The sequence below is a fragment of the Gossypium hirsutum genome, chromosome D13, assembly GCF_007990345.1.
Source record: "Gossypium hirsutum isolate 1008001.06 chromosome D13, Gossypium_hirsutum_v2.1, whole genome shotgun sequence".
Taxonomy (NCBI): domain Eukaryota; kingdom Viridiplantae; phylum Streptophyta; class Magnoliopsida; order Malvales; family Malvaceae; genus Gossypium; species Gossypium hirsutum.
Window position 1 is genome coordinate 59,409,775 of NC_053449.1, and position 21,461 is coordinate 59,431,235.

General features: G+C 32.0%; 2 protein-coding genes across 8 annotated transcripts; both read left to right on the plus strand.

The window, feature by feature from the left end:
* Window positions 1-151: 151 nt before the first annotated feature.
* LOC107888429 (reticulon-like protein B21) lies at window positions 152-4,488 on the plus strand. Of its 7 annotated transcripts, none has more exons than XM_016812536.1 (10): window positions 161-1,335; window positions 1,435-1,486; window positions 1,565-1,633; window positions 1,713-1,815; window positions 1,890-1,964; window positions 2,053-2,197; window positions 2,291-2,360; window positions 2,480-2,545; window positions 3,796-3,918; window positions 4,029-4,488. In XM_016812536.1, the coding sequence occupies exons 1-10, from the start codon at window positions 496-498 to the stop codon at window positions 4,199-4,201; spliced, it is 1,716 nt and encodes a 571-aa protein (XP_016668025.1). In that variant the 5' UTR covers window positions 161-495; the 3' UTR covers window positions 4,202-4,488. The 7 variants fall into 7 exon arrangements, with proteins under 7 accessions (XP_016668022.1, XP_040965276.1, XP_016668025.1 ...); XM_041109341.1 differs by having other exon boundaries at window positions 1,722-1,815; XM_016812533.2 differs by having other exon boundaries at window positions 152-1,486.
* Window positions 4,489-17,226: 12,738 nt separating this feature from the next.
* On the plus strand, window positions 17,227-19,220 carry LOC107888430 (CBL-interacting serine/threonine-protein kinase 6). Its single transcript, XM_016812537.2, has one exon. The coding sequence runs from the start codon at window positions 17,564-17,566 to the stop codon at window positions 18,866-18,868; it is 1,305 nt and encodes a 434-aa protein (XP_016668026.2). The 5' UTR covers window positions 17,227-17,563; the 3' UTR covers window positions 18,869-19,220.
* Window positions 19,221-21,461: the final 2,241 nt, after the last annotated feature.

The following is a 21,461-nucleotide window of genomic DNA, read 5'->3' on the forward strand; positions in this document are numbered from 1 at the left end:
ATTAATAAAATTAAAATATATTAACTAAATTTAGAATTTACACATAATATAAGGATTAAACGCGAATTTCTCCAAAAAGGAGCAAATTGAAAAAGTTTTGAAAGTTGAGGGTACAAAGATAAAAAGGAATAAAGAGTATAAATTTTATGATTTGGTTTTTACTTGGTTCAGATCCAAAGCAAATTCGCAGAAGAAACCATCATTCATTTCCAGAACAATTCAGCAAGGACAATCTCTCAATTTGCATGTAAAAATAACCCCCTTTTTAATATCGAAAAAAATCCTTTAAAGTAGCCCCAAATCATATAACCCCAGTAACCCCACCATGTCATCCTGTTTGTGTTTCTCAATAGCTTTGTAATGGTGAAGAAAATGGTCCATCCCACCATCCTCCAATCCTTCAAATTCGAGCCTTATCAACAGTTAACATCAATGTCCCAGTAGTACTCAATTATCCCATAAAGCCGAAAAGGTAATAAATTGGAAAGAAAAAGGATGGATTTGAGTTACAGAAGACTAGGTGTTAAAAGCAATGTTGTTGCAGCTGGGTCGGTGTGGGAAACTAGGATGAAGAGCGATGAATTCAGAGGTGGAATCAAGGTTTTCAATGGAGAAGATGAAGATGAAGAAGAAGAAAGCATCAATGTTGATGGTGATAAAAGATTGAAGAAAGGACAAAGTGTCGGTGGTAGCAAGAGAAAGACTTGGAAAAATGAAAGCTTTGATGGGTTCAAGAAGAACCCAATTAAGGTAGTAGCTAAAGGAAGATCCATGGAACATTGTAAAGATTTGAGCTTGGCTGTTGTTGATAATGGGATTAAGAAGAAGAGTCCAGTTCAGGTCAAGAAAGGAAGATCTGATGGAAATGAGAGAAACCCAATTCTTATGAGGAAGCAAAGATCTCAAGTTCATAAAAGGACTGCAAAAACAGATTCAAATGGAAATGAGGATTTGGGTTTAGATTCCATTGAAGAAAATGAGAAGAATCCAGTTGAAACAGACAAGGTTGAATCTGAGACTGAAGAGAGCAATGACGAGCATGGTGTTTGCCAAGACAAAACCATTTCAAGCTGTGCTGATAATGGAGATACAGTCAAATCATCACCTGAACCATTACTTGATGATGATGCTCATGGTGATGGTGATGGTGATGGTGTTGAAGATGATGAAGAACAGATAGAGGAAGAGAATGGAATTGAAGTTGAAAATGAAAAGAAGAGCTTTGATATTAAGGAAATGAATGTACAAGAGGACAAGAAGCTTCCCAAAATTGATATTCAAGTGAAGAAATCACCAGAAGAAAAGCCTAACAAAGCTATCAATGAAATGAAGAAGGTACATGAAGATAAAGGTAGTAATGTTGTTAATCAAGTGAAGAAATTTAGTCAATTCCATAACAAAATTGCAACTTTTTCTTCAACTATGAACAAACAGCCTCCACCAGTTGTAAAGCTTGCTACTTCAATTCCCACAAAATCTAAACCTTGTAAGTAACATGTTTCTAGTTAATGCTCTTACATGACAACTTGAGATTAAAGATTGTTGTGTTCTGGTTTTGTTTCAGTTTCAGCCTCAAATGATGATTACCATTACCACAAATTCCCACAAACACAGAACAAATTGCAGAATATAGGTAAGTCAAGAAAATCAAAGAATTTTTCATAATATCAACTTGTTGAATTCTTGTTTTTACTTTTGTTAAAATCTTTCAGTTGATTTAGTAATGTGGAGAGACATACCGAAATCGGCACTGATGTTCGGAATAGGAGCATTCATCATAATCTCATCCTCTTACACACAAGATCTCAACATCAGGTAATTGTCAATGAAAACACATGTTTCAATCTGTTCGTTACTAAAAACCTTGTTTGATCAATGCTGTTTTGCAGCTTTATTTCTGTAATTTCCTATATGGGACTTGTTTACCTTGCAGCCATTTTCCTTTACAGATCAATCCTCTGCAGGTAAAAAAAAAGCCTCTGCAATCATCAAAAACACTCAGTTTTGAACCAATTTTTTGATCCCTGAATTCATTTTATACAACAATGACAGGGGAGTTGTGGAAATAGATGAATCAAACTGTGTGGTTGGAGAAGAAGAAGCAATTTGGTTACTTAAATTGGTTCTTCCTTACTTGAATGAGTTCTTATTAAAGCTGAGGGCACTTTTTTCTGGTGATCCTTCAACAACAATGAAGGTAAATTTTCCTTCTTTTTTTGCTACCATTTTTTATATTGAGGAACAAGATGGAAAATAACAGAAGTTGAGCATCAATTGAAACAATTTGCAGATGGCAGTGCTGCTGTTTGTTTTGGCCAGGTGTGGCAGCTCTATAACCATCTGGAAAATGGCTAAACTCGGTAAGTTTTTTTTTTAAACACCCTCAAACTCTAATAATTTTTTTTTTTACTGAGGGTGAAAATCTTGCTGTCATTTTACAATACTAACTGTGAGTCTTGGTTGTGTGCTTAAAACTCAGGTTTCTTTGGCGTTTTCATTGTTCTAAAACTCTGCACTTCTTATTCTCACCAATTAACTGCATACGGTAAATCCCTCTTATCTCTATTGATATATATATATATTAATTACAAAAGAGGGCAGAATCCTAACAACGCGACTCGAACTCAGACTATACCTTAGGCGATGAACATTCTGACCATTGGAGTTCATCTCTATTGATATCTTTTAAGATAAAAGAATAGAAACATTTTAAGGGTGGTAGTTTTCAAAAGAGTAGGAAGTTTCTTTTACTGGGTGAATAATTTTATAAGAATTTAAAATCGATCCATATCGGTTCCAGAGTCAATTAGTTCAAAGTTTTTTTTCTAACCGATATCTTAGTCGATTCTCGATTCAACTAATCTAATTGATCGGTTCAATCTGATTCAAACAACATTATTTACAAAAATAAATTTTAGTTCAGTTAGTAATCTTGTTGTTGCATCAACTAAAATGACTTGGTTCGAGCGTAAAAATTATATTTAAAAAAATTCCTTGAGAAAAATTATATTTAAAAAAATTCCTTGAGAAGTTGAAGTGGGTAACCTTATTAAATTTTCTCATCAAATTGCTAAAACTATTTGTTGAAATTGAAATAAAATTCATAATTTATTGTGCTATATAGCTTTATCACTGGTTTGAAGTTAGTGGCCATCATTATTATGGGATTCTTACCTTTTTTATGCACCTTTTTCATTAAAATTTGAAAAAATCATTTATAACCCTCAACTTTTTCGGTTCACCATGAAAGCTTTAGGTAAAACTATCATATCATGCTTGTAGAATTAAATTTGGAGATTCCCTTAGTCACAATCAATTTTACAATTAAAAGTCCCTCTCAATTTTGATATTCTATCAATCTAACCCTCTATGCTCAAGTATTCTATCAATCTAATTTTGATTTTTTTTTTAAGACTATCCGATAAAAGTATAAAATTTAAAATACATATATAATAGATCATATATGAATTTGGAGGGTTAAATTTGTAATTATCTCAATAGAAAAAACTCTAAAACCAAGGTTGTAAAAAAAGGGATTGAATTCATTATGTTATTAAAACTTATAACATTAATCTCATATATGTCCTTCCCTAACTCTTAAATAGGAGGATAATGCGCTTCAACGTATTCGAACCCACACCTTCTTACACTGGCACTAATATTGATGCCAATTGAATTAAGATTCAATCTCGGCAAATTAATGTTTATATTTCTATTATGAATTATTTATATTTATGTATTTTTTTAATTATTACAACATTGTCTAATTTTTAAAAATCTACGTGGAACATTAAGGAAAGTTTTGGATTGGACGGTTTCGAGATGCATGGGAATCATGCACACATAAAAAGGCCGTGGCAATGGTCCTCTTCACCCTGGTTTGGAACCTATGTTCTACTCTTGCTCGCATTTGGGCCGGTAAGAACAAAAAGTAGCTCTACTTGTCATTGCTATTTGTTATAAATCGATGGGCTCGGTTTTTTTTTGTTTTTTAACAAGTTATTTGTTCTTGGTGTGAAACTGTGTAGCATTCATGCTATTTGTGGCACTTCGATACTATCAGCAAAAAATGACGGATGAATGGATGGAGAGGGAAGAAGGTCTATGTGGAAATGGATCATCCATTGGAAATTTAAGACAAAGACATCATCGGCTTAACACATCTAAAGTAGAACCACTTAAAGTTAAGAGCGGATTCTGACTCACCCTGCCTGCCTTGCCCCATAAACCTTATAAGCTTCTTCCATGCATCACATGTGTTGGTGCTCTGTAATATTTGTAGAAAAACATATATATTTTTTCTATGGTAATATATTTTATTTGTTTTTTTGGCTGTAAATCTGCATGTTTGGTTTATGTGACTTTATTAGCTAACAACATCCCCTTACAATACCAATCGAGTTTTAGTTCGATTGGTATGGGTATTGTTGCCAATGTAGGAAGACACTGATTCGAGTGCGTTGAAATACATTGTCCTTCTATTTATAAGTTGAGGAGGTGCTTTGAGTAATTCTAGATATTGTAATTTAAATTTAGGAAAAATATACAAACAAAACAATGGGATTTTAACTAAAAACGTAATACATCTCAAATTCTTAGTTTCACCATTGCAACCAAAGTCTCATTATTATTATTTTATATGGTTTTTCATAAAATTTATTTTTCACCCACATCATGTTCTACGTCTGCACTTATTATTTAAGCATGTGATTGAGTTAGTTTTATGAGTTCACTCAATATCTACTTAGGAAAAAATTCAAAATTTAAACAATTAATAAATTCTTAACTTTACAATTCCAACCAATGACTCGTTATTATTTTTATATAATTTTCACATAAGATTCGTTTTTCACTCACATCGTGTTCTACATATATAAACGACAATACAAGTTAAAATTAATTGAAATGTATTTAATATTCTTTTATCCGATGTATTTATTTGTTTTACTTTCTTTTAATGCACAATATAAGCTAATATATGTTTTTTTTATCCGTCAAAATATTGTATGCATATGTCCAAAAATTGGAGTAGTTAATTAAAAAACGTCTTAAATTTTTTTTTATTTTGAATTTAAAAATTTTCGTTTCAGTTATTAATACCATTATAATTTTTTATTAAATTTATTGGTGTGATTAAATTTTAATTTAGAAAAACCCTTACTTGATGGAGATTCAAGTTTAGATGAACAAAAATAATAATGTAAATTAGACTGAATCTAACTCTAGAAATTTTGATGGGAATGAGAATGAGAAATGAAGAAAACAACAAGGTAGGGTTCAGAAAAGTTGTGGATATGTTATGACCATCACACCAAAATTTTCAGATTTCTAAGCTTTCCTCCGACACCTTATCTCTTCAGTAATTTTGTTATGAAAAAAAATATTTTCAAAATGATAATATTTAATCCAAGATTTTTATGCACTTCTCACAATTGTTTTATACAAAATTAGTGTTCACATACCAAAATTCTTTATATCGCATCTTAAAAAAATCTTTCATACTTTTACCGTTAATTTTATGCACTACCATTAAGTTAGGGTTCGACAAAGTTACCTTACTTTAATAAAAGTCCCTTTATTTTCCGATACTCATAAATTACCCTAGTATCCAAAAATAGAAATTAATTTATAAAGAGACAAGGGGAGAAAAAAGAAAAGAAATTAGTATATTTAAACCTCTCATTTATAGGATTTATACAATATAGTTTTTCTTAGAGTTAATCTACACTTTAACCTTTGAATTTGACATTTATGCCTCAGCTGACAGCTCTCCAATCATATTATGACACGTTATTAATATGCCACGTGTACTAAGAAAGGAAAATATTTGTATAGCTAATGAAATTAGAAAAGAATTTAAATTAAATTATTTTTTAATACACGTATCAAATTAATTTAGATACAAATTAGATAAAAAATACAAATTGACAATATTTTATTGAAAAGAGGTGAGATGTGATTAATGTAAAAGCATGAAGAAAAGTGCAGATGGAGCAGGCGTAGGGAAGAGTGAGGGTGGAAAATGAGGTGCAATGAATGACATGAGTTGAAGACAACAGCTAAACTCGTGTTTGGCGGCCACGCCCACCACACACTGACACTATCAACCATAACATAAAGTAAATGAAGAAAAAGAACACCTGAGCTTAGATGTTGGGAGTTTCAAAGAACGATTCTCAAAAGTCTTTGGCATTAGCCATTAGCACTAGGTTGGTTGTTTCGTTTTTTCTTAAAAATATTTTTATTATATTTTTTATAAATTTCCTTTAAAAATGGTTTTTATCACTTTTTTTTAAATGTTGTAAAATAATTGGGTCCTTTAGTAATTTCCACTCAAAAAGAAATTATTTAGAAATTTATCAAAAAGTAGATAAATATGTTTAAAAGTAAATCCCCATGACATATGATGGGTTATTGAAAATGTAATACCTGATGATATTTTTATTTAAATAATATTATTTTATTATTTAAATTTTTTTTAAAGTTTCAAAATGAGGAGTTTATATTAATGGGTTTTTTTTAAAAAATTTAAAAGTATCATTATGGGCATTTCACATGATAGGTTTAAAATTTTTAAATAATATTTTTAAAATAATAAATAGTGCCACGTGTTATTATGATGAAATTTATTCTTTAAAATATAATTTTAAATATAAAATTCACGAGGTGTCCAACTCTAGTGAGCTTGCCATCTAATGTGAAATGTAGGGGTGTTCGAACAGTTAATTCGGTTATTAATCAAATTAAATTATTATTAATTGAAGTACCTCAAATTTTTTAAAAAAAATAAAGATTAATCAAACCAAATTTTTTTTCAAATACATTAATTAAATCAAAATATTTCAATTGATTAACTGAATTAAATGAAATTTATATATATTTACCTTTTGGTTAAAATAAGTATAAAATGTATAAAAAATTGCTCATGTTCATTTTTTTAATAGTTCAAAAAATATATTATATATAATATTTATTATTTATTTTGATTAATATAAAAATAATAGTTCAAAAAATACATTGCTAATATAAAAATATATTATTATATAATATACATTATTTATTTCGATTAAATTAGTTAATTATTCGATTTTGAACCAAATTAACCGATAACCAAAATTTCAAAAACTTATTTACTGACCTCCGACCAAACTAAATTCGGTTACCAACCGATTAACTGAATTAGATTGGTTCAGTCGATTAATTTAATTTTAACCAAACTATGAACACCCCTAGTGGAATGTATGTAAAAGAATTGAGGTATTTTTTAAAAATAATTTTAAAAAATAGAATTAATAATTGTTTTATATGTATTTATGAATAACCCAAAAATTAGAGAGGGAGTTGGCAAACTTGCAATAGGTCAATATTGTTCACGGCGAGGGGCTTTTGTCTCCCAACTCTAATAAGAGCTCGAGCGCCTAAAGAGACAAAAGTGGTTGCATGCGCGTGTGCGCAAAAAATAAACAGTTTTATAAAAAAAAATTTTAAAAGAGCGGTGTTAACTGTAAGCGGACAATGTCAATTGTAATATTTATAGTGTCAATGGAACACTAGAGTATTCTAAGGATCGAACCCAAGGGATTGTCGATAAATGTTTTTGTCAAGTTGATTACAAGTTAAACAATTACTAATCTAATCAGGTCAAAAATTATTAGTGCAAATTCCAAAAGAAATTATTTATAAACTGAATTTAAATTATCAACTAAACTAACTAATCCAAATTTCTTCCTTATTGCTTTAGACAATGTAGATGATAAAACAATGGTTGGTTGATTCCTCAGTCTCACTATTCAGCACAATTATATCTAACTATCTAAGGATAAACTCTCATGATGGTCTCGTTTATCTATATTTTCCACTAGAGACGTCAATTCTAACTTATTAAGCATTTTGATATAATCGAACTTTCAATTAATCAAGCATAAATATTAACTTAAACTAATAAATAATCAATCAACCAACCATCAAACAATTTAGCATATAACCAAACTTAACTTCCAAACAAGCATTATATCAAACACATAGTAAGCATGAAATAAAAGTAAAGAGTTTAAGAAAATGCTCGTTTAATTTTTTAGAATCTGATAAAGCCCAAGAGTTTGATCATCTCCCTTTTACATAGTCTTCAACAAGGAAGAAGAAATGAAACAACAAAAATAAAATCTAATTGAAAAAGAAAAAAAAAACATAATCTAATCTAAAAAAGAAAAGAAAAGGAAAAGAAAGCCCTAACATAAAACTATGAAACTAAAAATAAGTGTTCAACCACTAAAACCTAAAATGAAATGCTCATAAAGTTGTATTTATAACCTACTAACATTTAACCCAACAATGACCATTTTGCCCTTAAGTGAAAATAAACTTAAGCTTTTTGGACATAAAATTGTCCCTGCAGTTTTTTCACCCATTAGGCAACGGTATCACTATACCCACAACAGTCTTGAAATGGGTAGTTCTAAGATGTCTCGGTATCATGATACCCATTACTCGATATCACGATATCACTGTAATTGACCTTGATTCTCTTCACTTCAACACCGTCAAGGGTACCACAACTTTCATGCTTCAATACCGCGATACCCCGTTTCTAGGTGATATTTCTTTAAGCTCGATCCACCGTCAAATCCTTACACCACTCAATCTCATTGTTAGGTTCCCCATGGCACGATTGGCCAATTTAGGTCTCAAAAATGACATAAAACTAACAAAAATAATTTATTAACAACAAAACTAAAAGTAAACAAAAGTAAAGAAAAAACACCTAATTTACTTGGGAATAAGCTCTTTAAGTGTAATAGAGAGTCTAATTTGACGTATCAATTTACGATAGATAAAAAAGTTCACAAAGTGGAGCATGTTTTCGGTTGCTTGATAAGGTAGGCCTTGTGTCACACCTTGCAAGTGAGCAAGGCCTCACCAAGCTCGGAATCAAGAAAACACAAGACAACTGAGCCACGAGGTTCACAGAGTGTCCTAGAAGACTCTAAAAGTTCAAAGAAGGGATCAGATACATGTATAACTGACCGACATCGTACATGTGCGCATGAAACAACGAATTTATAAAATAATTTTTAAATCCCAGTTTGGTGGAGTTGTAGAAGTGATGTTTCAAGGCATGGAGGTGAAATTGTTGATACTTGGGAGGCCTTCTAAAGGGAGTTTAGGCTGCTATTCTACCACGAGTATGCAAATAAGAAGGCCCAATCGAAGCTTAGGCGACTTACCTTATACGAACAATGCATAACTACATACATGAGTTTTTTAAGTTGATAATTCATATATCAAATATAGGCGAGAAGGAGACCCTATTTAGTTTCCTCGATAGACTTAAGTCGTTGGCAAAATAGAGTTGCAACATACGAGTGTTCAAAACCTTACATGAGCCATGGTGGTAGCGAAGTCCCTAGTCTAGTACACTAAGGACAGATTTGAGTCTCCCAAGAATCGTAGCAAGGGAAAGAATGGAGGGACAATAGTGGCCAATTTTTGGATGAGGATTCTAGGCTTGCGAAGCCCCGATGAGACAAAGTAAGACTCGAGGAAACTATGAATGAGGTAGGCAAGAGAAAGCCATTCAGTTGCTTCTTATGCGAGAGTCCCCATAGGGTGAGAGATTACCCTCACCAAGGCCAAACTGTCGGCGATCATGAAAACCTTAGAGAAGTCTGAAATCGTAGGTAGTGGAAGCGACTGAGAGCCTCAAGTAAGGAGGCTTGGCAACTTTCGAGTGATAAAAGATGTGTGCGACATGGAGCTGAATGTATTAAGGTTAGGTGCCATCCAAATGTGTCTTAAGTTAGAGCCCTACAAGGCACAAATGGATAATGTGCATCCAATGAAGGTTGAGAAGAAGTTAACCCCACTCATGCAAAGGATCAACGCAATGATTGGTGAGAGCACCGACAACATAGTAGTAAAGGAAACAAGACCGATAATTCTGAGAGTAGCGATGGACAAACAAAACTAAGGGTAGAAAACTTGGCACGGAGACCCCGAATGAGTCACTCATAAAGAATGCGTCAATAGAAGAAACAATAGCAATGCTCATTTAACAACAAGGCCGTTTGTAACATCCCGATTTTGATCCTAATCGGAACAGTAGTTTTGGGACCACAAATCCGAGTCTGAAAAATATTTTAAAATTTTATTTCTGTGTTTATTATGTGAGAATTTACATGTGTGAAAGTTTCATGAATTAATTTTATTGTGTGAGTGTTTAATTTGATAAAAATGACTTAATCGCGTAAAATGAAAATTTAATGGTTAAATATGAAAGTACCTAATTATTGTTGTCTTTTTAATTTGGAGGTTTTATGATGCAATTAGCCCACTATATAAGTTAATGGATGGCAATGGTCAAGAATGACCTTATATTAAATGCTTTTTATATTATTTAGTAATGGTTAATTTAGTAAAATAATAATAATGTTAATATATGTTAATAAGATAAAAAAATAAAATAAGAGAACCATGCAATTGTTCATCTTTTTTCACCGAAACTACAAAAGAAATAAAAAAAAGAAAAAGCTTTGAACATTCGGCACTTACAAGTCTTGATTAAGGTATAGATTTTGTTCAGTTTTTGATGATTTTTATGTTTTTGATATCGTTGCTTCCAATACTATCCGACCCATGCTTGAATTTTTTATTTTGATGAATATTTTGAGTTATGCAATTGATGAATAATTGTGTTTTGTGATATTTGATGATGAATAATGAAATATATGTTTTAGATTAATATATTTTGTATTAGAATTTTTGATGAAATTGAGTATTTAGGGCTAAATTGCAAAAATAATATTTTTAGGGACTAAAATGTGAATTAAATAAAATGTGTGGACTTAGATGGACTATAGAAAGATTCGGCCTAGCTATGGTATGTGCAAATTTTGTGTATTTTGTGTTTTATGCAACAGGGACTAAATTGTAAAAAGTGTAAAATGTTAGGGGCAAAATGGTAATTTTCCCATTTATGTATTTTTAGACTAAATTGAGTAAAATTATACTTAAATAAGTTTAATTTGAATATGTTTAGATCAAGAACCAAATAAAACAGATTTCGATCGGGGAAAAACAAAAATAATCGAATAGTCGAATATATAACCCGTCGATATCCGAGGTAAGTCTATAAGAATATAAATGTCGCTAAATTTGATAATATATAAATGTTACATGATGAATGGAATTTTTGTGAATATATTTGTGTATGGCCGAATGTGAATTGAGCAAATGAGCTATATTTCGAGTTTGATCCGATCGAGATTCAATTTTCGAAAGTCCCGTGTGAACCTTAGGAATAGATTTGATACATATGTCATGATATAGGATTTTCGATATATGTTATCGTGTAAGACCACATCTGGGACATTGGCATCGACTTGTGTTACGTGTAAGACCCTGTCTGGGACAGTGGCATCGATATGTGATTACATGTAAGACCACGCCAGGGACGTTGGCATTGTACGAGCTTTTGACTATCCACATATCCTTTTTAATTACGAACGATTCAACGGGTAATGTTAAGTGAAGACCAAATGTGAAATTGAATTAAAAGGCTCAAGTATGTACTTATGTCACGGGGCTAGACCTTTCGTCTCGCAAACCGTGCGGCCTTAGGAGATCCGTTTGCTCCAAACTCGCCTAAGTCAGCCTTTACGCCCAAAAGTGAGGATTCCTTAGAACTCCTCCAAGGCACCAATTTGTATAGCGGAAGCGATTGTGCCCAAAGAAGCTACAAGAGAACAACAGGAAACCAAAGAAAGAATGTACACAAAGTGTTTGAGTAAATGCTTAAGGAATTCTATTACTCTTAAGAATTCACCTTACAATGGATGAGTACAAATGAGGGGGAGGCTCTCTATTTATAGTTGAGCTCCCCCAAAACCGACGGTCAAGATACATTTACATCGACGGATGAGATTCACTATATCCCTTGATTTTAGGGATTTACAAGATTTGCCATATCAAATCTAATCTAATCTTTACAAGATATGATTCTCTCTATCTTCTAAGATTAGTTACTAAAATTAGCCTAAGTTGCCATGTCTTCATCATTGGGCCAACCAGGCTTCAATCTGATAGGCTTCTCCAATATCTCTTTAAATCGGGCCAGTTCTCGTGGGCCAAATAATCCCCATCTAAGCAATAGACCCCCACTAGATGCATTTGGTGCGATGGTCACGGGCTTTGAACTACGGCCCGTGACACTTATACCAAGTTGTGAAAATAAGGTAAGTCAATTGTTGAATTGATTGTATAAATGCTAAAGTTATAAATGTGAACTATGTGTATGCATATGTGATATGTGTATATTCGGCCAAATGTGGTATGGTATATGTGATTTTTAATAGTGAGATTTGAATAAATTCATGTGTATTTGTACAATTAGCTATATGGTATGTGTATGAGAGATTTAAATGATAACATTGTACTTAAAGAACATGTATATTCAGCTTTGTCAAATCAGTGTTAATATATATTTTTTTGTTTATGACTTACTAAGCTTAAATAGCTTATTGTGTGTGTTCTTATTTGTTAGTGTATGCCCAAAGATCAATCATGAAATGGTTGTAATAACATACTTGATTTATCATGTTTATTAATATAAGGTGTTACCATTATTATTTCAGTTTCTTTTCTGTGTTCATGAGATGGTTGTAATAACATACTTAATTTATCATGTTTATTAATATAAGACGTTACCATTATTATTTCAGTTTCTTTTCTGTGTGTATAAATAAATTATTTTATAATAATGTCCTAAGAATAATATGATTATTCTTAAAAGGTCCCTAGTCAAGTATTATTGTTGGATAGGACAACGATAATGCATTAAAACTAACATGTAGTTGATTGATAATAAAGAGTTGTCATTGATATTGAGTGTCAGAATCGATGCATAAATATGTGTGTTAGAGAACAACATTTTGGACTGACCCGTTATGAGTATGTTTCTTGATATAGAGTATGTTTGGACTGACCCATTAATATGTATATGATCCTCAGACTTGAGATCATCATAATTCCAACATCGTGAGTTGTATATTTTGATACAGTCAAACATACACTGTATATGGTTGTTCTATAAAGGCTGATGTTGGATATATCACAATCTATGTAGAGGGATATGGTTGATCGATATAAGATAAGTCCCTCCTACATAATGGGAGTAATATCTTAGGCCACTTGATTGAGTGAGACTAGAAATGCATGACCATGCTCAAATAAGCTGATATGAGATGTCATACTTATTTGTATATCATAGTTTACTTAAGATATCAAGGAACATGGAATGGACTATACAAGTGAGACTATTCCATGACTTGTGTTCAATCCAAAGATAAATGGCTTAAGGATTAGTGCATGAAAAGATTAATTATAAAAAGGTTATGTCGAATCATGATTTCTTGTGACTTAGGTAGCAATGATGCATTGCTAGGTGCCACTCATTGTTTGTAACATTAGAATCGTTCTAACATTACTGCTAATGTTACAAGAACCTACAGGGTCACACCCTATAATTGAAATGAACGGAATAAAACATAATTGGGTAATCAAATATCGAACACATTATATGTACAAGGTTGTTGTACACATAATGAGAATATGATTTTGGTTCGTATATAAATAAATATAGTTTACCAAAATCTTTATTATAATTAATGTAATTATAATTTTTGATTTTTTTAAATATTATTATATTTATTTAATTTTGAGAAACCCTTAAAAAATAATAAGATATAAAATCCCGTTTTTCTTTGCTTGGTGAGTCTAGCAGCCGTCAAAGCAAAGTCTTCTCCAAAACTGTTTGGGGATTCCTTCCGTTCATAGTCAACTGGGTAGATTACGTAGAGGTCGGAGTCATCAAAGATTGCGACTTGGTTTGATAGTAGATCATATTACTCATTGCCGAGGCGCCGCTGTCTACTCAGAATCACCATTCGGTAATTTTGAAACCCTTTTTCACCCTGATTCGTTCCTCACACATGGATTCATGGTTAGGATCGCCGGGTGTTTTATTTTTCTGCTGTGCCGTAGGGGTGCCGGCGTTCCAACATTATTTACCTCTGTTTTATAGATTTTGAAGTCGTTACGAGCTCGGAGATCGTCAGCAAAGTCTATCATACTATCGACTCCTTTCGGTATTTTGTTAAATTGAACTAAATCATATGGCATGTATAGCATAGCTGAAATGCTTGATTTTGGGTTATGTAATATTGAGCCATGCGAAAATGGCTTATATCTTTTGATTAAGCTTGATTTCTATGCCTTTGATTATAATAGATTTATTTGATGCTTGAGTTAATTAGATTTGGTCATGGTATGATTATGTGTGACTTGTTTAATATGTTTTTTGATTGAACTAAGTCATGGATTAAGCTTGTATCGAAAGTTATATGTGTGTTATTCGTATGTGTTATATATATTCAGTTGTTGTTTTGTGATAAGGTTTGATATGTAGATTGAATAAATGGGTAATATGCTAAATATGTTATAAAGGAAATGATAGGTAATTCCAATCATAAGATATGGAAGAATATGTGTATTTTCGGTCATGATTTAGTTTTGTTTTGGAAGTGTATTTTATGCTATAATTGAGTGTAATAATTTGAGTTTGGAAAATGAGAAATGTTATGTATAAAATTTTAATATATGAGTTAAGTATTATGCATGTTATATATGTGTGTGCTTAATATATGCTTATAATTTAAATTAGCAAGCTTAATACCGGATATAAATATGTTTGTGATGTTTGAGGTATATTCATGATTCGGCTTAGTAATGGGGGTAAAAAGATTATTATATGTTTGAATGTGTATAGGTTATTTTGATTCAGTTTGTAATGGCAATGTATGCACGTATACTATATTTGAATGATTGGCTAATTAGGTATGGTTGGCAAAAGATAAATAATGAAAATGTCATATGATCGTTTTAGTTGATACTTAAAGTGAATATACTTATAAGGCTAAAGATATGGTACTAAAATGATAAGCATGATATTTGATTTATAAAACTTAAATAAATATATTATGTAATATATGTTATACTGATTATCTGATTGTGGATTAACTTAGCTTGTGGTATGAATGAAATTTTTGGCACGATCTAATGCCTATAAATTGGCATGCGAATGATGTGTAATCTTAGTTATTATTTGTGCTCAAATTTGCTTAAGATAATAAGGTTATATGTGCATGGTTTTATGACTGGTAAAGAAACATGTTCGGTTTTTAAAATATGTTATTTTAAATGTATGCAATGCCGCTTAAATAAGTGATACTTAAGTATGTGATATGGTACATATTTATTGAATTTAAATGCGTATCATGGTTGCTACAATTCATTAGTATATTCGACCATAATGGTTAATAACCAAAGTTGTATTTTTGTATGGATGATAATTGAATTTAATATGTGACTATGCTTAGGCTAATAAAAGGTTATGTTTGAAGATTAGCTTATGAAAAAATTGTTATCATGTATGTTTGGTATATGTTGTGTAATGGCACATGTATATTTATATATATATATTTGAATAATCTTAAGTATACCTATGATATTAGGATAGAAATTTTAAGTTTAAAATCAAATGAAATAAGTGTTCTGATGAGTTTAAATTGTGAGGTAATAAATGTAGCAAAAGTCTATTCTGAATTGTGATATGTCTGGTAATGCCCCCATAACCCTAATCCGGCGACGGATACGGGTTAGGGGTGTTACATCGTTGCTAGATCAAGTGCAGGAGAATGTTACACCCCGCGAGTGAGCAAGGTGAAACCGAGCAAACACAAGACAACTGAGACAAGAGGTTCATAGAATGCCCTAGAAGACTTTAGAAATATTGCTCTTATGGTATTATCGTATTAATGGGATTGTATTAGATTTTCAATTGTAAGCAAGTGCCAAAAGTAAAGTTTATATATATTTGAGAGACTTGCCTAAAAAAATGTACAAAGAGTTAAGCACTTAATATGTTCTTGTGAAAAGGATTTTGTAAGAGTGCTATTTTGCTAGTAAAACCTTGTGTAATGGTTTTAGTTGCTGGCATCACAAGAGATGAATACAATGGTGAAAGTATTGTGCCTTCAAAGTGTAAGGGTGAAGGAAACAATCACAGTGTGTGGGATTGAGTAAATTCACTTCGTAATTGTTGAAGAGAGTGCATATTTTTGACTGAGCTAGACTCTGCAAATATAGATAAATCGAACTGTGTAAACACCTTCTTATATCTTATGTGTTTATTTTTATTGTTTTTTATTTAAAGCCGAGAAGAGTATCCATCATCTCAAGCACCAATTTAATTGTATTGTTTTTGTCCTTAACAACGACTAAATTGTTAACATAAATAAATACATTGATAAATAATAACAAATATACAAATATTATTTTTATTTAAAATTTATTTATTTTCATGAGATTTTCGATGAACTTGAGGACAAGTGTGCGTTTTAGTAAAAAGAATTGATTAATAATTCAGAATTTAATTAGTTGAATCTACATACAACCGTAGACTTGCTAGCTGCAGTTATCAAGTCGTCTTCTTTATGATTTATAAACGCCAATCTTGCATGTGGAAGTAATGGGATGAATGATTAAAATATTGATTATTATTTTCAATTAATTCACTAAATGCTTATCTTTAAAAAAAAGAGGCTTTTAATGATTTCATTGACTTTATTATTAGTTAATTAATATTTATAAAGATGAAAAGAAAAACTATAAAAGTAAGACTTTTCTAGGGTCGCCCTTCTTATAATTAATCCAGTAGTGTAAATATGTTAACATTATGGCGATTGAATATTAACTCGATTCATATGAATATCATTATCAATATAGAAATAACGAATTATCCTACAAATAATTTTAAATATTATATTATAAAAATGTATATAATTAAAATGTTAATGAGAGGTCAAGAAAAAAGTCAATAAAACAATTATTAATTATTTTATCCACGTGTCAATTTTATATTGGTGGGGGGCAAAGAAGTGGATAAATAAGGGGAGAGATTTTTCGTTCTCATCCCTATAATCACTTTCCTTCAGTGGCAAGAGTCAATCAACACCGTGAAATTGTAAAATCTTCCACGTGACACAATCCTATTCTTCAACCACCGATAACTTGATCAAGATATAATGCCATGTGGGTTGCAATCATAACCGTTGGATCAAATCGAGAGATAAAATGAGTTATTCAAGTCTCTATAAATTAGAACGTGTATGTATTGGTACAAGAAAGAGAAAGAGCAACTTGTATCTCCCGATATTAGAAACAGAGCAAAGCTCTTTCATTAAAAAGAAAAAGTGAAAAAAAGGGAGGAAAATCCCAGTGGCCAGTAGGGAATGCAGAGAGATGAGAGGGGCATGGTTGACGACGCCTGAGCTTTGTGGCCACGGTAAGCGGTCAATCGGCGGCCGGAATTGTCACCGGAAACACGTCGAAGACGGGTGATCGGTTCACGTACAGTGTAACAAAAAAAGGGGGAAGGAACTTTGCTATCTCAATCTTTTGCTAGTTTTAATCTTCTGTTTCTTTTTAAAGTTATTTATAGCTCGAGCTTATGAAAAAAATGGCGGAAAAAGGTAAAACCGATCATCCGGCTTTGCTTCATGGAAAATACGAGCTTGGTCGAATGTTGGGTCACGGGACTTTTGCCAAAGTTTACCATGCACGGCATGTTACGACGGGGAAGAGCGTTGCCATGAAAGTTGTGGGCAAAGAAAAAGTGATCAGAGTCGGGATGATGGAACAGATCCAGCGAGAGATTTCCGTCATGAATATGGTGAAGCATCCCAACATAGTCGAGTTGCACGAAGTAATGGCGAGCAAATCCAAGATTTACTTCGCCATGGAACTCGTCCGAGGCGGTGAACTCTTCTCTAAGATCGTCCAAGGTCGACTCAAGGAAGATTTGGCCAGGGTTTATTTCCAACAACTGGTTTCCGCCGTCGATTTCTGCCATAGCCGTGGTGTTTACCACCGTGATTTGAAGCCGGAGAATTTGTTATTAGACGAAGATGGGAACTTGAAAGTCACTGATTTCGGACTCAGTGCTTTCTCGGAACATTTGAAACAAGATGGGTTGTTGTACACAACGTGTGGAACGCCGGCGTATGTGGCGCCGGAAGTTATTGCTAAAAAAGGATACGATGGATCTAAAGCTGATATTTGGTCTTGTGGGGTGATTCTATATGTTCTTCTTGCTGGGTTTTTACCATTTCAAGATGATAATTTGGTGGCAATGTACAGAAAGATTTACAGAGGAGATTACAAGTGTCCGCCATGGTTTTCCTCTGAAGCTCGTAGGTTAATCACTAAGCTATTAGATCCCAACCCCAGTTCTCGAATCACCATATCAAAGATCAGGGATTCATCTTGGTTCAAAAAATCCATACCCAAAACTGTTAGAACAAAAGAAGATCTAGAATTCGAAGCCTTCAATGGCGACAACAAATCATCAAAACCCGAGACTCTCAACGCTTTCCACATCATTTCTTTGTCACAGGGATTCGATTTGTCACCTTTGTTCGAAGAGAAGAAGAGAGAAGAAGAGGAGCTTAGGTTCGCCACGACTCGGCCGGCGAGCAGCGTGATATCGAGGCTGGAAGAGGTAGCCAAGTCGGTGAAGTTCAACGTGAAGAAAAGTGAGTCAAAGGTGAGGTTACAGGGTCAAGAATGTGGAAGGAAAGGAAAATTAGCTATTGCTGCTGACATATTTGCAGTGACGCCATTGTTTTTGGTCGTGGAAGTTAAAAAAGACAACGGCGATACCTTCGAATACAACCAGTTTTGCAGTAAACAGCTCTGGCCGGCGCTTCAGGACATCGTCTGGACTTCACCAGCCGAGAAGCCGACGGTTGCTTGACGGGAAGTTTCAAGATTATTAATTATCTACATGAAAATTGAAAAAGAAAAAAAAATGAGAAAGAGAGGATGCTATGTTGTTATCACTCTTATTTTATCAATTTTCATCCTGTGTTAAGGTGAGTTTGGATAAGTTTGGATAGACGGTGTGTTTATCTACAGGTAGTGTAAAAATAGGGCGGTGAGATTAGATATTATAATATAAGATAAAAAGTAAGTTAAACGCTCCGCATCGTACCTGATTGCCTATTCAAACTCACTCTTAATAGATTTGTGTTATGAGCTGTAGGATTTGTGTACGAATCATTTGACTAAAATTTTTATTGTTATCCAAAATTATGCTAATCTTTTCATGTTGTTTTAGTATGTGCAAGTGGACCTTCCACCCATCACCATCCGTATAACACTGCCGTATCAAAATTTACAACTTCTAAAGCTAATAAAACTTGAAAATTGTGGATGTGATTTTTTAGTTGCGAGGAGTTTAAGGATATTAAAATATATTTTATTTATGAATTAAAAAAAGATTATAAATAATTTTAGATATTATATTATAAAAAAATAGATATAATTATAAGGTATAATATGATTATTAAAAAACCCGAAAAACACTCCTCATGACTAATATCTTCATACACAGCCGACTTCCGCCCATAAAGTAGAAACTTAGTAGAAAAAGAAAAAGCTTTTACGTAAAATATCGTTTCATTTATTATTTTATGGCTAAGGTTAGTCCATTTTTGGTCTCAATTATTGTCCTAAAGGCTACAATTATTCCACCAAAGACAAGTCTTTTCTGCCGTCTTTAAAAGTCTCCATCATTTATTTCACTATCCATTTAGCTAATGATCTATACAAATCTGATAATTATGGGTCCCCTCTCCTCGTCATCTTAAAAGCCAACAGTGATATTTTGGGGTAGCAAGCTTTCACGTTTAGGGTTTTGATTCCGACGACTGGCTAAAAAAAGACTGTGTGAGTCAGACAACTGTGTATGTGGTTCTTAACAGTTATAGGGTTTAGGTGGCCTCGGATCCTAAAGGGAAATGGTCTAGTGGTTAGTTTATAGAAGGGTCCAGCAGCACTCTAGCTGTTTGAGTCAGTTAAGCTCGTGTCTCTTTCATTTGTCTATTATCGTGTCACTTTTTCTGTAAATTTTTACCACCAGGACTGATTCATTCGATCGGTCAATTTCCATCCACTGTTTTATGAACGTGGAGCAATTTATTTAAACCATTCATGAATAAATTAATCTATATTAGATTAAAAAATAAATTTATTTTTTATTAAAAGAATTATTTATTTGTACGAATAAAAATTAATCAAACATATTGTGTATTACTGTTTGATTATTTCATCATCTATCTAAATTTTTATCAATATAAATAAAAAATCAATTTACTTATTAATCTAACATACATTGCATTTATTTGAGAAGAAGGAAATAAAATTTTTCTAAAACTTTTACATAATTTTTTATAAATATATAATTCAAAATAAATAAATTACGAGGTTTGTAAATTGTGTGTATTCTAATACTCTTCTGGATATAATTCTTAATAATCTTGATGCTTCTTCTTTTCTCTTTCACTTTTAGCAAATAATTTGTGTAAAATGCAAATCATATGGGTGAATTTTGTAGGAGAAAAATTAATTAGGCCTACAAAAAGGTGCCCAACTTTGAGAGGAGTTTTGATTTTAGACCAATTTTACTTGAATTATTTTATATTGCCATTTCTCTTTTAAAGATATTTTATTAGGTTATTAGGAGATATAATTAATTTAGGGTCTAAATTTTTTATACAATAATAGGGTGAAAGTGAGATAACAGTGTTTGAATCTATGTCAATCGGGTATCAGATAAAAGTTTTAACTATCACTCTATACAAGTCAAAATAGGTTAATTATTGATATTATTCTTAATTTCGTTTTAAGAAAGACCACTAATTCGGTATTTAAAATACTATATAATTAATTAGAGTACACTAATAATTAAAATAAATTAGCATAGTTTGATTGAGAGAGCAACCAAATTATGTTATGGGAATGAGTGGTCTAATTTAAATGAATCATGCAGTCGGATTTACTAATTAGAGTTGGGTCTTTTTAATTTATAAGACTGTTGGCAAAACTAGATCTCAGTGGCGCCTCTTAAGGGTTGTTTAATTGATAAGGGTTAATTGCCAAACTATTTTTTAGTTTTAATCGGCTATCTATAATCTTTTGTTCCACTCTTATCTAAACAGATTTACAATTTCTAAGGCATAAAAAAAATCAACAAACATTTTTAAGGGTAAATTATACTCAAGATCGTTGAATTAGTAGTAAGTTATTGGTTATTCAATTAAAAAAGGTAATAAAATAATCATTGAACTATTCAACAATTTTAATTTAAGCCATTAGATTGTTAAATCTTTAACGAATAGTTGATACGGCTTCAATGTGACTTTTGAAAAAAACATTTTGGTCGTCCTCTTTTATCCTTTAATGAATTAACCTAACTTAAATTATCGTGTTTTAGGTTTTTCTAGGAACATCTTAAGTTCAGTTTAGTATTATCGGAGAAAATAGGTTAGGTTTAATTCATTAAAGGA

Bases quoted from the DNA above. Each gene is read 5' to 3' on its own strand.
- LOC107888429 (XM_016812533.2), top strand. From the start codon at position 496: ATGGATTTGAGTTACAGAAGACTAGGTGTTAAAAGCAATGTTGTTGCA. The intron at 1,965-2,052 runs GTAAAAAAAAAG...CAACAATGACAG, and splicing joins TACAGATCAATCCTCTGCAG to GGGAGTTGTGGAAATAGATG. The intron at 2,546-3,795 runs GTAAATCCCTCT...TGGAACATTAAG, and splicing joins TCACCAATTAACTGCATACG to GAAAGTTTTGGATTGGACGG.
- LOC107888430 (XM_016812537.2), top strand. From the start codon at position 17,564: ATGAAAAAAATGGCGGAAAAAGGTAAAACCGATCATCCGGCTTTGCTT.